The sequence below is a fragment of the Quercus robur genome, chromosome 7 (assembly GCF_932294415.1).
Source record: "Quercus robur chromosome 7, dhQueRobu3.1, whole genome shotgun sequence".
Lineage (NCBI taxonomy): Eukaryota > Viridiplantae > Streptophyta > Magnoliopsida > Fagales > Fagaceae > Quercus > Quercus robur.
In genome coordinates, this window is record NC_065540.1 from 14,990,170 (window position 1) to 15,006,478 (window position 16,309).

At 32.0% G+C, this 16,309-nt stretch overlaps 1 protein-coding gene and 1 long non-coding RNA gene across 4 annotated transcripts; both read left to right on the plus strand.

The window, feature by feature from the left end:
* Nucleotides 1-4,666: 4,666 nt before the first annotated feature.
* LOC126692433 (uncharacterized) lies at nt 4,667-8,993 on the plus strand. Of its 3 annotated transcripts, XR_007645027.1 has the most exons (3): nt 4,667-4,886; nt 5,621-5,681; nt 7,659-8,993. It is a non-coding gene; the product is annotated as an uncharacterized LOC126692433 (long non-coding RNA). The 3 variants fall into 3 exon arrangements; XR_007645026.1 differs by having other exon boundaries at nt 4,667-5,681; XR_007645025.1 differs by lacking the exon at nt 5,621-5,681.
* A 3,727-nt stretch (nt 8,994-12,720) lies between these two features.
* LOC126691061 (receptor-like protein 7) lies at nt 12,721-16,089 on the plus strand. The gene is made up of 2 exons (XM_050386139.1): nt 12,721-12,826; nt 13,130-16,089. The coding sequence occupies exons 1-2, from the start codon at nt 12,721-12,723 to the stop codon at nt 16,087-16,089; spliced, it is 3,066 nt and encodes a 1,021-aa protein (XP_050242096.1).
* Nucleotides 16,090-16,309: the final 220 nt, after the last annotated feature.

A 16,309-nucleotide genomic window follows, 5' to 3' on the forward strand; every position in this document is an offset into this window, starting at 1 on the left:
AAATTACTCATTGAATAATTAATGTTTAACTATTTAGTTAATTAGGTGCTACCATAAAATGTAGTCCTAACCAATCAAATTATGACACATCATTGTTCTCAAATTGATTGTACTTATAACCAATTGAAATAAATTGTTCATAATCACATATAGTCATACTCAATTTGTAATTGTGCATCTCGGCCATTAGAACTTGATTTGATGATGACTTTCAATCTGATGGTCTGATTAGGGCTTATGACCAGTCGATTTGATCGTTACAACATCAAGATTATTTTGGTGAAATGAGATTAAGGGTCTAGTGACCAGAATCAAGATTCATATTTTCAAGGTGAAATTACCCTTTTACCCTCTATGTAAGATTAAATATGGGTTGCAAAATAGGGTGTCAACAATACTACTTTCCAATGCCTCTCTTTTTCATTGTGAAGTGACTTGAAAAAAAAAAAAAAACTTTGTTAATTAATGTATGTGAGTCACTTGCAACCTAATGTATCTTATCCAATATAGATATTAGTTGGCCACATTCTTCAAGACGTGTCTTGTCTGTTAAAGAGCCTTCGTTGGTCACAAGTTCAATTTATTAGAAGAAGTGCAAATACAGCAGCTCATGCATTAGCTCGGCATGCAAAAAATGTATCTAATGAGATTATTTGGATGGAGGACATCCCTCCACCAGCAGTTGAGGCTTTTGTACGTGGATTCCACTTTCACTTAATGAAATATAAGGTAGTTTTCCTCTTCCAATATATATATATATATATAAATAGATATTAGTTTGTTAAGCATAGGAGCAGACCAGCCTAATAAGCCAGATCTGTTAATAAAATTCTTACCTAATGATTGAATAAAACCATCCTAAACCTTAGTTAATAAGATTCCAACTCAAGTAATTGTGCAGGCATGCAGAATTTTTAAGAATATTGTGTTCAATAAGAACTTTGTTGGAAAGAAATCATGGAGTCCGATTTTTATCATCATTGCTACACTTGAAAAAAGGTGCTAAATATTCTTGCAACCCATTCTACACTTGACACTTGAGAAACAGGTTAAAAGGGCCAATGTTTTGGTGAACAGCTATCACTGTTGCTCAAATGAAGAACAACTTCAAATTCAACAGTATTCTGTCCACAAAACATGTGCATTGGAGTGAAAGTACTTATTGCTGTTCATGGAATTAAGGTGTAACCTGAGGCGAGGGACATGTTGTTTGGTGTCAATCAGGATAGCCAATTAGAGCACATAGGAAGGGAAATTGCTATAAAAAGACACAACAAAAGAAATGAGGACTTATTGGAAGACATCATTAATTTGTTAAAGGAAAGTAGAACTCATAGAGTCATGGGATAGGAATAAAGCTTTTTACCCACATTTTCTCGTCAATGCTTTTTGGCATTATTGATGACTTTTATAAATCTTCCTTCCAAGTTTTTCCTGTGTTCATTTATTTATATACTCTTGTATTGATTCTTGTCTGGTTCTCTATTGGTAAGATTGTGATGAAACCAAATTGAGTCGAACATTAAAAGATAAAAATTGGTTCATTTAATTTTTATGGAAATCTAAATTAAATGAAAATAGTGATATATTAATTTATAGAAATTATATAGTAAAATTTATAGTATTATATTTGCATCACTTCTTAGGTGGAGTCCATAATTTTGCTCAATAGGTCCTTTTCATTCTTTTGAACCATAGACCATGTCTATGGCTTTTCCAAAGAAGCGTATGAGTCAGACATGACTTTTATAAGACTAGTCTTAGGTCTTCCTACCAAGTCCTTCTCGTCAATGTGCTATGTTTTATTTAGGCTAATGACATATCATTTGTTAAGGGAAAGTAGCACTCATGGAATCATGACCTCGCAGGACCGTGTCTATATTCTTTTTACCTTTTTTTCCCCCTCATTAGTGTGTTTTTCAGTAAAACTTTTATAACTCTTCCAGCCAAGTTTTATATATGCCTAGACATTTATTCTACCCAATGCATGAAAAATGCTTTTATGCATTGATTATATATATATATATATATATATATATATATATATTCTTCTATTGATTCTCATTTGGTTCTCTATTAGTAAGATTGTGCAAAAACTGAACTGAGTCAAGCATTACAAGATAAAAATTAGTTTATTTAATTTATTTTGAACACGAGCCGAGGTTAATCTCAATATTAAGCTAATCTCATATTCAAGTTTGGTTCATTTTTTTGTTCAACAAGTTCAAGCTTGTTTGTAAGCTATTTTTTATTATTTTTTTTAACTTAATCTTTCTTTATATATGGTAAACACCATGACTAAATTGGTTTAATCCCTTCATAGATATATATTAATGTCTAATAACAAATTCTAGTTCCCGCTTTTCTCCTCCAATGGAAGGGAAAAACCGGAGTTTTGAGGGGCTTTTGTGGGGCCTAGGGCCCAAAATAATGTATTAGGCCTTGCGCCTTGTCCGAGGACACTAACAAGTCCGAGGAGAGAAACACGACTTAGATGATCTACGTTACAAGTCTCATCAGTGGGAGACAAAGGGAAGAATGTCCAAGGAGGAACTCCTCCTCGGACATGACAAACGCAGACCAAGTGTATACTCAAGTAGTTGAAGTGCACCCCCTGAACACGTGAGGGGGAAGAAAACTCAAAATATCCAAGGAAAAGCTGCCACTACCACATTAAATTTACTGCAGCTACTTTTCTGGCGGCATTAATGTGGAGAAGACCCCTGAACAGTGCTGTCTTGGCTGCTGCAACTCACAGAGGGCTGAAAAGGGTGTCTAATGGGATGGGTGCTCAAGTGGGGGTCTAGGTGATCAACATGTGTAAGGTCCAGATGATCAGGAATGAGCTATATAATGTGGAAGAGCCCCCATGAAGTGAGAGGCAGAAAAAGAGTGAGAGAGAATATTGTAGTATGCTAAACAATCCTAATATTGTGATCTATATATATACGTCAAATTCTGGTCTCCTTGGATGGAAGGTCTTATGGTCATAATAGCTTTTATTCATGTTTGATTGATTCTTAACTCCATGCTAGCCGTTGCCCAACTCATCTAGACCTAGTTCTTTGACCCATACTTTACAAAATTCATTGTATTAGGCTTACTGGACCAGGATTCCATACGCTTGGGCTTGGGCTCCAAACTTTGTCCCTACAATATATAAATAATTTAATTTTTGTTGTACCAAAATGAAAAAAAAAATACAATTTTTCTCAGGAATTTAAAAAGCTAGTTAGTGAAAATATTATTTTTTTAATAAAAGTCATTTATAACATTTTGTGTATCATTAAAAAATATATAAAATTTGAAAATTATTCTTTTAGTTTTAAACAAACTTTCTCAAACCCTATTTTTTTTTCTACCAAAAACTACAAATTTGTCCACTCAAAAGGATTAAAAATAAACAAAACTTAGTAATATCTAATAGTTTATCATCTAAATGAATCACTAAAAAAAAAAAACAAATTCTAACTTGCTAAACAACTAATTAAAAACCAAACCAAATCAAACCAATGGGATAAAGAAAAAGAACTAGTGATCATGAATTGGAATACCAAAATACCTAAATATGCATAAAAGTCGATACAAATTATCAAAAAGAGAAACAAACGTGACATGAAAATTAAATCAAAAATAATAAAAAGAACCATTAGTGAAAAAGAAAGTGGTTGAAACAATAAGAAAATCCACCAAAAGATAAACAAAATTGGAGAGAGAGAGTATTGAGTATTGACCTTTTTTGTTGTGGACAACTTGGAAGGAACAGGTGAGAGAGGTGGATATAAAGTAATAAGAATTTTATATGAAAATTAAGGTGGAAGAGGAAGGGAAAAAATAAATGAAATGTTGAAAAAGTGAAACCGTAGAATTTAAGAAGATATAAATGAGAAAATTTTAAAATCTATAAAGGGAATCAAATAAAAATTAAATTTAAAAAGACAATGATTGGAGGAGATGAAATATTGAATTAAGAAGACAATGGTTTAAAAAGATGAAAAGTTGAACAAAATAAAAATTGAAAAAAAAAAAAACAAAAAATAAGAAAAGATGCTAAGTATGTGGTGCAGAAAGAGTTTTGTAAATTTTATTGCAAAACTTTCATTATTTATATATAGTATAGATATGTATAGACATTGTTTTTGGTTTTTTTTTTTTTTTTTTTTTTTTTTTTTTTTTTTAATTTTTTTTTAAAGTTATAAACATCTAAATTAAAGTAGATGAATATGTAAATACAAAGTTATACGTAAAGTTAAAACTGTCTAAGATAAATGTGTAAATTAATAATTTATCTGTATATATTTTTTTGCTAAAAAAAAAGGAATAAAAAATAAATAAGAAAACGAATGATGGGAATTTTCACCCTAAATCTATACCTATATCTATATCTATATCTATATCTATATCTATATATATATATAATAGCAGAAGCTGAGAGAAAATGAGTTTGACAAATAGGAAAAGTTCCTACTTAAAATTCAGACATGTGTAAGTTTAAAAAGCGATACATTATATTGTTTTCAAAATATTAACACCGTTTGGCTATAATTTTTTATATTAACAAAAAAAAAAAAATCTATTAAAAGAAAAAAAAAAACGCAGAAATTTTAAAATATCTGCCGATCTCTTCAGACCACTTAACATTTTCTCTTTCTTTAAAAAAAAAATAAAAAATGCCAATATTGCGATACAGATAAAGGGAAAAAGGGAAAAATCCTACCCTCTTCACATCAGTCTTCTTAACTTTTTTCTCTCTAAAAAAAACCCTAGCCGTACTACGATAGAGGCGATCTCTTCACATCAAACTCCGCTAGGAGGAAAAAAAAAAAATTACTTGCGCCACACTGGAGATTGGATTGATCATCGCTATCCCCTTCTGAGTTTTCCAGGTACGTTCTTCTCTCTCTCCCTCTCCCTCTCCTTCTCTGTATGAGTTTTTGTTGTTTTGATTCGGTTTTGAAACTTCTCTATGATTTCGGGATAAGTTTCCCCTGTTTCCGTCAATTTACGGAATATTCTGTGTGTGTTCATTCTACGTTTTTGGAGTGCTTTGTTGTGAAAATTGGACGAAATATACGCATCAATTCTCTGTGTTCATTTTTCCCCTTTTGGTGCTTTGTTGTGAAAATTGATTGTTCAAATTTCTGCAGGAATTTTCCTGCATAATTTCGTTTAAGAACTATTGTTGTTGTTTCTGTTATGTATGTCCACGGGTTGTATTTCTGTTGCTGCATATTTTGTTTTCTGTAGAACAGGTTCAGGATTATCTGCATAATTTGTGCTTACAGGGGGTAATTGTAATATCTGTTGCTGTTTCTGTATTCTATGTCCATGGGCTGTATTTATTTTGTTGCATATTTTGTTTTCGGCAGAACAGGTCTTTGTTCCCCTGTATTTATGCTTACAAGGTTGTTGTGTTTGTACATGTATTTCCCTTTTATCAAATAAAATTTCTATCGTTATCCCAAAAAAAAAAAAAAAAAAAAAAACTTCGTAAGTACTGCCAACTGCAATTTGTTGGCATCGTTTGGTTTTGTTGAACGCCTCATGGGTAGTTAGAATATCTTCTCAAACTTTCAAATGTCATTTATCTCAATTGTTAATTTAATTTTTTCCCTACCAGAAAAGTTACTGGGTTCTCTAATAGAAGAATTACCATTGGGTTTTCTACAATAAAATGAAAGGTATGATAGCTTAAATTTTCCTCTTTGTTTCATTGTTCAATGAAATCTCTTTTCTATTTGCAATTGCTTTGATTTAGAACAAAGATTTCCTTAACAGCAACACAAATAAGACTATGAGTGCAAAAGTTTTATGGGAAAAGAAAATCTTAAAAAAAGAGATTTTGAGAACTTAACTGGAACTTAAAATAGATGGGTACATTCAAGGTTTTACTTTTAAGTTAGAAAACATTGGAGGAACTATTGTCGGGAGAGAGGAAGGAATTGAACAAATGGGGAGTAAAACCAAACTTCAAAACATAGATTATGACAAAGTTTATTAAGCATATGGGCCAACATCAAAATGAAGATTATCTATTATGTGACTAATTAGTGAAGGTGAGGGAAGAGTACAAAAAATTAAAATGAAAACTCACTAGGAAATGAAATAGGAGCCAGTTGTTGGCATTTAAGGGCCTTGACAGCCCTTCTCTTAAACTTATAGCATTTTTTTTTTTTTGGCTAAATTTTAGTTGACTATAGATTTAATTTTAATTCTTTTGCTCAATGTTGTCTAACTGCAGATTTTTTTTTTTCTTTTCTAGATAGGATCTAACCACAGATTGGTCATGAATAAATGTGCCATTTTATTGTGTTTGAGCTGGAATATAATCTGTTAGGAATATAATCTTGGAATCACCTCACTTTCTCTCCTTCTCTGTATGAGTTTTTGTTGTTTTGATTCGGTTTTGAAACTTCTCTGTGATTTCGGGATAAGTTTCCCCTGTTTCCGTCAATTTACAGAATATTCTCTGTGTCTTCATTCTACCTTTTTGGAGTGCTTTGTTGTGAAAATTGGACGAAATATACGCATCAATTCTGTGTGTTCATTTTTCCCCTTTTGGTGCTTTGTTGTGAAAATTGATTGTTCAAATTTCTACAGGAATTTTCCTGCATAATTTCGTTTAAGAACTATTGTTCGATAAATCTGTGTGCTGTGATTGATGTATGTGATATATTAATTCAAGTTTCGGATACTGTGGCTTGCGATATATATAATTTTATATGGGTACAAACTTGATTCGTAAAACCTAAGGTGTTTGGGTTATAATTGATTTTGTTTTGGGTATTTGGTGTGAGATTCAATTCTGATGTATATTTGTGTTGTTGGTTAGATTGGATTGTAAGATTTTGAAATCTGAAAGTGTAATGTATTTTTGTTGTTGTAACTTTATGGTTGCTGGTAGGTGAATTTTCATTTATAAAACAATGAATGTAATTACTATTAAATTGATAGAAATTGTTTGTAATTCATTTAGTAGATCATGTTTGGTTGGAGCACACCTCTTTTTCTTTTGAGTTTCATACTGTAGAATACTTACAAAGATTGTATGTGCAGCAGCCAATGTGGCATGACCACAAAAGTGAAGCTGCAAAGGGGTATCAAACATTTGATTAAAATTAAATTTGTTTGTTCAATGTTGTTCAAGATAATATTTCCTAGAACTGAATCTGTTTTCACCAAAATGTATAAATATTGTCTAAATTTGTTGGATTCTTTTTCATATGCAAAGTTTATGGTTCTTTGTTTTCTCATGGAATTAATTTAAAGCACTAAATACATACTAAAATTTAGAAGTTGGCAATTACAATTTACCTTAGGCTATTGGCTGTTTCTGTTATTTTGAATGGGTGTAAATATATATACTAAGTTTACTTATTCATAAAAGTCATTGGTCATATGACATTGAACTATTATGTTTTATTTACAAAATATATTGTAAATTTTGCTTTAAGTTTTACTGTTTGATGTGCTTTAAGTATTTATTTATATATATCCTTGGCTAATGGAAGCCAAATTCTTTACCATCATCATATTAGAAATAGGTAATAGATTATTAAAAAGTAAAACAATCTTTCATATTTTTTACAACTCAAACCATATTATAATGTTTGCGTCCGCTTCTTTTATAGTCTCTCTTCATCTCTCTTCTTTTACAGATTTACGCAGTTCTCTACCAGATACGATGGTTTAGTATTTTGCAAGAAGAGATACCGAATCATATTGAAAGGTTTAGGTTAGCTTGACTTTCCTTTTGTCTCTCTCTTTTTTTTGGGTTACGTTTTTTTCATTTGATGTCTTTGGGTTTGAATTAATTTTTTCCCTGCACAATATAGTCAGAATTGTTTTTGAAGTATTTGGTTTCAATTAAATTTTTTTTCTTCAGTAAATTGACCTGTAAAAGTATTGTCTGTCTTATTTTTCTTAAAGTTTGGAACTTTACTTTTCAATTTTTGTTACTTGCCAAAACTTGCAAATCATCCAATCCTATTTCTTAAGATATGTGGATCAGTTTTTGGGTATTTTACTATTCAGTGTAGCTCAATGATTACATTATGTTGGTTTTGAAGGATTTGAATTTCTATTTGTGATGATTATGTAATCATTAATTTCAGTTCTTATTTCACATCCTCAACGTTATTTTTTGTTATTTGAAATTGAATTAAAATCCGGACATACATTTATTCTCTTTCACTCAATGTTTTGGCCTCAAGTTATAATCTTTAATTTTCTCAAAAAAAAAAAAAGTTATAATCTTTAATTATTTACACATAATATTTAACAATGCTTTTACTTGGTTCTTATTTAGAATAACATTTTCTTATTTCCCATTGGCTTTTCTTTTATATATGGTTGTTATTTTTTTTTTTTTTTAATGTTAATTACTGAGTTTTTAATGTAAATTTTATTGTTATTTCCTTATTGATATATGTCTTTAATTTACTAGAATGCTTATAAGTCTTTGTTTCTTTTAATTTTTGTACTGCTCAGACTATTACACTCAATTTATTGGGAGGCTTTTTTAAATGTTGTTGTTAGCTTTATTTATTTTGTTTACCTATTTATTTTTATTGTGTGTATCTTAGTGTTAGTGTACATAGCCAATCAAAAAATAGAAATAGGAGAAACATCTGTTCAAAGACTTGAAAGAATGCCGCTCCAAATGCTTCAAAAACGTCAAAAAAGTACTAAGCAAATTGCTACAAAGAAGAAAAAAAAAAGAACTCTATTGTATATACTACCTTACTCTTCAAGTCTTTATGTATTTCATAGTATTGTTAATTATTATTTTTTTTCCTTTAGAAGAGTAAACTCAATGTACTGAATAAAGCTGACAGATTAGAACAACGCTACTATAAAATGTAATTATATTTCACAATTTGGTATATTAGACACTGTGATGGTCCCAAAATGGTTGATTTCAAAGTGTATAAGCTGAATGAAGAATGTAGACAACAGGATTTGCTTTATCAAAATAAATAGATTTTCCCCTATTGTTCTGTTATTGTAAAGTAAAAAGTTATGTGTGTTCAGCTACTACATCTCTATTTTTTTGGTTACTTTAATTTTTCAACTAAGTCAATATAGTGTATATAATTGTATTGTGGCTGTTTGGATCAGTTATATATCTGCTTGAATACATCAAAATTTTCCTTATAATGTCAATTGTGCTATTTTTCCTTCTCAATTGCTTAATGGAACACTATGGAGTTTTACCTAAGAAATATAATAAGTTAAAGCAAGTTTTTTTTTGAAATAGTATGCCATGGTTCAGATATATAAATATAACAATCTAAATTTTTTTTCCCATTTCTTTTCCTCTCTTCCTTTTTATTTTAAAAGAAATATAAAGATATCTAATTCTTACAACTTTATTACTTCTAATGAAACCATTTTTATAGCTATACACAGGTTATCATTTTGATCTCTTATTTTTTTAGGAGGGTTAGTTATACAGTGAAAAACATGTCTGTTTATTTCAATTTAATTTGTCAGGATCCTTCGTAAATACCATAAAAAATAGAGTTGTAATGACTAAGAGTCTTAACAATGTATAACATATATTTAAAGCAATTACTTGTATTTTCTTATACTTATGAGATTTTAAATGATCTCGTGCATCGCGCAGGTTAAACACTAGTATTACTAAAAGCTGAAGCGTGGCGTTTAATACTGCTGTTCTCATGTTGCGCCACATCAACTACCACATCATTTTTTTTTAAAATATAATTTGTCTTACAATTTTAAAATGGTTTTTACAATTTTCAACCCTATTAATGTAGTCCATTACTTATTTATTTACTTTCACTATCACCCTATAATAAATTTAGCCTACTACTTATTTATTTACTTCCACTATCATCCTATAATAAATCTATATAATTAATCTAGCCCACCTCTTATTTGTTTACTTCCACTATCACCCTATGATAAATCTGTATAATTAATCCAGCCCACCTCTTATTTATTTAATTCCACTATCAAACCCAACCCAAAGCCTTTTCAGTTCAGTTTTAAGGTTTTGTGTGAGCCTTTTCAACTTAAAGAAAAAAAGAAAAAGAAAAAGAAAAAGAAAAAAGAAAAAAAAAAAACATTGAAGCCTTTCAAGCTTTAGGGTTTTTTTTTTTTTTTTTTTTTTTTTTTTTTTTTTTTTTTTTATTCTTATAATTGTTTTTAACATTTATTTTTTTAATATTTACACTTCTCCAACCTTTGTCTCTCCCTTATTGTTTCATCTCCCCACTACTTCTTCAATCTTTCTCCCTCCCTTACATTTTCATCTCCCCACTACCTTCTATATTAATATCATTCTTCCTATTTCCCTTTATCTTCTTCTATTTTTGTCTCTTCTTATTCACATCCTCTTACTATAAATTTGTTATTATCTCTTCTATTCTATGCATAGTTTTCCCTCATAACAAAAAAAGGTTCCCTCTCTCTCTTTCTCTCTCTAAATTTTTTGGTGGATTTTTAATTATTTTTCTTACATCTCTACTTTAGGTTGATAATTTTTTATATTCTTTAAAACTCTATTTTGGGTTAATGCGATTTAGTTTTGTTTTTTAAATTGTGATTTAGTTTTGTTTTTTAAATTGTGATTTAGTTTTGTTTTTAATTTTTTTTTATTCTCTTTGATTGTTAAATGTTATCCTATTGCGTTCTAAAGAATTAAATATAACATATAAAAATATAATATTATTCTATATTATATAGCATGATTTGGATAATTTGGTATTTATTCTGTTAAATAGCATGTTTTTTTATAGTGCTCAATTTAGATGTTAAATTATAAGACTTTACTAATTTTTGTTTATTTTCTAATCTTTTCTGGTGGACAAAGTACTCTTAATAGTTGTATTAGAAGTACTCTATAATGCCATTTATTTAAAGAAAAGCAAAGGTTAGCCAAACGAAAATAATTAGATAGGTGACAAATTTTAACTTTTGCAATTTTATTTTTATTATTATTATTTTATAACAATGCATGTATAGAAATTTAATTCTTAGATTTTGCTAAAAATTGTTTATTTGATAAGATGTTTTGGGTGGAAAAAATTATAATTTTTACAAAGAAAATAACAATAATAGATTATCAAAAACAAAATTTTATCCTAATATTGGTTCAATTAATCATTGTTAATTTTTATTAATTTTTTTTTTAGTTTACGTTTTTTTTGGTGTTTTGGATTGTTCTTATATTACTTTTATGATTGTTCCTATAATAAATAAAAATATAATTACGAAATACATTACTCATTATTAGATTAGTTTAAATTGTAAAAAAAAATTTAATAAAACCACTATAAATTTAATTATTACGCGCAACGCTCGGATTCGCAGCTAGTTTATATTTAATACACCATACAATATCCCGTATCCGTATGCCAACGCAAAGAATGTTCCTATTTATACATATCATTTTTCCATTTATGTTTTTCTAAAAAAAAAAAAAAAAAAAACCTTTTTACTTCTGTAGTAAAGAAGAAAATCAAAGAGACTGTAAGTATATATAAATTTGAACGAGATTGCTGAGGCATGACTCCATATAGGATTCTCCACTATCATACGATACACACTTTGTATTCTCATACGATACGCACTCTGTATTCTCACGTTGTGGTAGCAGTGGTAGACCAGATTGGCTTTTCTTTCTCTCTTTTATTATTATTTCTTTCTTTCTTTCTCTTTAATCCTAGAATTTTGCTGTGTGTGGACCTAGCTTTCAAATCTTTGGCCATTATAATAGTGCTCACATAATCTTCCTTCCCAAAGTTTTGGCCCACAGAAAAGAAACTGGAACCAGTTCTTGCTTTAAAATTTTTAATCCCATGGCTAGAGTACCTATCTTCCTCAATTAAGTGAAAGGCAACGACTTTTGATTGCAAAGAAAAGAAATTGGAACCACTACATGGTTTTTTGTAAGGACTTGATTTGTAACGACCCGAAATGATACTGGGTTCGCACGTAAATAGGCCCAAATAATATAACTTGTAGAGCGTGGGTATTAAGAGCTAGATTAACTTTTTTGGAACGAAAAGATTCACCCTCACGTATATTGAAGGCAGAGTTGGCACAACAATCGGTTCTTTTCTGGTAATCGATACAGTTCTTTTGCTTTTCACGTTCTTCTTTCTCAGTCTATGCTTCTTTCTTTCTCTTCTGTTCCGATCCCCCTTTTTGCATGTTCTTCTTTCAGTTTATATACCACCCTCTACGTTCCATCCTCACCACACACGTGTAGGTTGGGTTCTGGAGATTTCTTTTTGTCCCATCTAGCACCTCCTGCAACTTCCTATGAGCAGCTGTAAGACTGTCTTCTTACTGTTCAGGTATCACCTCCATATTAATGTGGCCAGAGAGTTGGTTGAAAGGTAATTAATGCGGAGGCAGCTGTAGTTATAGATATTTGTTTGCATTTTCTTTCTTATCTTTGGTCTGTTATCCCATCTTCAGTGGTGACATAATTCCGAGGTCCGGTTGTAACAAGTCTATGTCCTGATAGTCCTCGGACGCATACTGCCGAGGAGTATGACGTCCTCGGAGGAATACAGAACTCTACTTTTGTGATATTGACTACCACCACCCTCGGTAATTACCCTTATGACCTGACTTGGCCTCCTCGGATGGATATGCATCCTCGGATGGGCCACAGGCCCAACGATCCTGACCTTAAAGAGCCTGTTGATTGACTGGCCCCCACAGTTTTAAAATATTAATTCCATGACAAAAGCAGTGACCTTTATCAATTACGGAGAAATAGCAACAACTTTTGACTGTCGTCCCATGCAAAACCGAGTTGTTTTTGGTCCACCAGTACTTGACACAGGTTAAAAGGGCCATCATGTTCACGAATCTTTGCATTCCTCAACCCACCATTAATTTCATCAGCCCTTCAATTCTTTACTGTTTGAGTGTTTATTTTGACTGCCTCCAATGAAAATTCCACCCTTTTCAAGGCTTCTCCCGATATTCATATGCTCACTTACCCTCATCTTTGCCGTGTCTGGTCAATGTCTTCGCGATCAGCGTTCCTATTTGCTCGAATTGAAGAATAGCTTCTTTTTCGGAACTGATTTTTCCAAAAAAGTGCTGCCTTAGAATGAAAGTGTTGATTGCTGTTCGTGGGAAGGAGTAACCTGCAGCGAGGGACGTGTTGTCGGTCTCTACCTCGACAACGAACCAATCTTTGGTAAACTTGACAGTTCAAGTAGCCTTTTCCGTCTTCATCATCTACAGTACCTGAGTTTGGCTGGTAACGACTTCCGTTATTCTTGTATTCCACCGGAATTCGGAAATCTGACAAATTTGATTTATTTGAATTTGTCACAAACTAGATTTATTGGTCAAATTCCCATTGAGATTTCGCGCCTCACAAGGTTAGTTACTCTCGATTTGTCTTACATTTTTAATGATGAAGATCAGAACCCGGTGGAACTTGAGAACCCAAATTTAGCTACACTGGTGCAGAACCTTACGTGCCTTACGGAACTTTATCTTGATTATGTAATTATATCATCGCAAGGGAATGATTGGTGTCAGGCCTTATCATCTTCGCTGCCAAATCTAAGAGTGTTGAGCATGTCATATTGTGATCTTCGGGTGCCTCTTGATTCCTCCTTACAGAAGCTTCAGTCTCTATCCGTAGTTAATCTCTGCAGTAACAATTTTTCTGCTCCAATTCCAGAATTTTTTGCAGATTTTAGAAATTTGACTTTCTTCGATCTCAGTTATTGTGGATTGAATGGACAATTTCCAAAAAAGATCTTCCAGGTTCCAACACTACAGACGGTAGACTTATCAGGTAATGAACTACTTCAAGGTTCTTTGCCAGAAATTTATCCAAATGGTTCTCTTCAGTCACTGCAGCTTAGCGGTTCAAAATTTTCAGGGACACTTCCTGATTCTATTGGCAACCTTAAAAGGTTATCTGAAATATATCTTACAGGGTGCAATTTCACTGGATCAATCCCAAACTCCTTGTCAAACCTTACTCAATTGGTTTATTTGGACATGTCATCAAATTACTTCACCGGATCAATTCCATCATTCAGCATGGCAAAGAACCTGATCATGATAAATCTTTCTTATAATCATTTGACAGGTCAGATTACTGAAGGGAGTATTCCAGCATCTCTTTTTTCCCTTCCATCATTGCGAACGTTGCTTCTTGGCAACAACCATTTTTCTGGTCAACTCCATGAATTTTCAAATGTTTCTTCCTTCCTGTTGGAAAAACTTGATTTGAGTAGCAACTACTTGGAAGGGCCAATTCCCATGTCTATCTTTGAACTCCAAGGTCTTCAAGACCTAACACTTTCTTCAAACAACTTTAATGGCTCTTTACAGCTTAATGTGATTCAGCAGTTGAGAAATCTTACCTATCTGGATCTTTCCAATAACAACTTGTTGACTGAATATAATGGAACTAATTCCTCACTATCCTCCTTCCCCCAAATTATTAGATTGAATTTGGCTTCTAACAAGTTGAAAACATTTCCTGAATTCTTGAGACACCAAGCCAATTTAGAACATCTAGACCTTTCAGAGAACCAAATACATGGGGAGATACCCAACTGGTTTTGGAAAATTTCTATACCTAATTATGTAAATCTCTCCTGTAACTACCTTGAGGGACCTTTAAACAATCTTTCTTCAACAACTTTCCTAGACCTTAGCTCCAACCAACTCCAGGGACAACTCCCAACTCCCCTTCCATATTGTTATTATTTGGACTTGTCAAGGAATAATTTCTACTCTGTTATACCAGAGCTAGACTTTTTATGGAGTCTCGACTCTGATAGTGCTTTCTTATCTCTTTCGAGCAATAAATTCCATGGGCAAATCCCTGAATCAATATGCAATGCTGCAGCTCTTGGAGTTCTAGATCTGTCTAATAATTCCATAAATGGAACAATTCCCCAATGCTTGTTGTCTTCAACGAGTAATACTTTAAAGGTTTTGAATCTAAGGAGAAACAAACTCATTGGCAAAATCTCTGATACATTTCCAAGCAATTGTAGTTTACAAACTCTAAATGTCAACACAAACCTACTGGAAGGAGTGGTACCAAAGTCTCTCGCCAATTGCACAAATTTGGAGGTATTGGACATTGGGAACAACAAGATACATGATTCCTTCCCTTGTCACTTGAAGGGCATGTCTAATTTGCATGTCCTAGTCTTGCATTCGAACAAATTTTATGGATCTGTTGGTTGTGGAAGGTCAAATGTTACTTGGCCGATTCTTCAAATTGTAGACCTAGCCTCTAACAACTTTAGTGGTAGGCTATCAATAAAATCCTTGGCTAACTCAAAGTTAATGATGGCTGATAATGAGGCTCAATCAGGGCTCAATTACCTCCAATTTGATCCTAGGGAATACAATGAAGGTAGTTATTATTATCAAGATGTAATAACAGTTACCATTAAAGGTCAGATAATTGAGTCGGTGAAGATTCTTACTATTTTCACTTCAATTGACCTTTCAAGCAACAATTTTGAAGGGCCAATACCAGAAGAAATAGGAGTACTCAAATCCTTGCATATTCTCAACTTGTCACACAATTCTTTCACAGGCCAAATCCCACCATCTTTGGGAAAATTAAGTCAACTCGAGTCACTAGACTTATCAAACAACAAGCTTGGTGGTGAGATCCCTGTGCAACTTGCAGATAGTCTTACTTTCCTTGCAGTCTTAAACCTTTCATTCAATCAATTAGTGGGGCCAATTCCATACATCAAGCAATTTGCAACATTTTCGGAAACTTCCTACGAAGGGAACAAAGGACTATATGGGTGTCCTTTGAAGACAAAATGCACATCTACAGAGCCACGATCACCACCTCCAACATTTGAAGAAAGTAACTCAAATTCTCGGCCTTTGATTGACTGGAATTTCCTAAGTGTAGAGCTGGGATTTGTTTTTGGCTTTGGGATGGTCATTTGGCCGATTATGTTTTGTAAGAGGTGGAGGATTTGGTATTGCAAACACGTTGATGACATTTTATTCAGAATCTTCCCACAGCTGTACCTTGGAGGAAAACAATACCGTGGAATCCGAGCACAAAGGAATGCGGGGCAGAGGCATTAGGTATGGAAAGATGTTTGTACTATTTCTTTTCCTTTTCGCTTTCATTATAAGAGCAAAATAAAAATGTATCCTAGCAATTGGGCGTGAGCTTTGTTAGGTAAGATGTTTGTACTATTTCATATTCGCAATGAACTTTATTTTAAGATTATATTAAAATAAGCTGTTTTCATATACAACTGGCTTGTGATTTTAATCAGCAATTCCATATATTTAAAAATTT

Bases quoted from the DNA above. Each gene is read 5' to 3' on its own strand.
- LOC126691061 (XM_050386139.1), top strand. From the start codon at position 12,721: ATGACAAAAGCAGTGACCTTTATCAATTACGGAGAAATAGCAACAACT. The intron at 12,827-13,129 runs GTTAAAAGGGCC...GTTCGTGGGAAG, and splicing joins TCCACCAGTACTTGACACAG to GAGTAACCTGCAGCGAGGGA.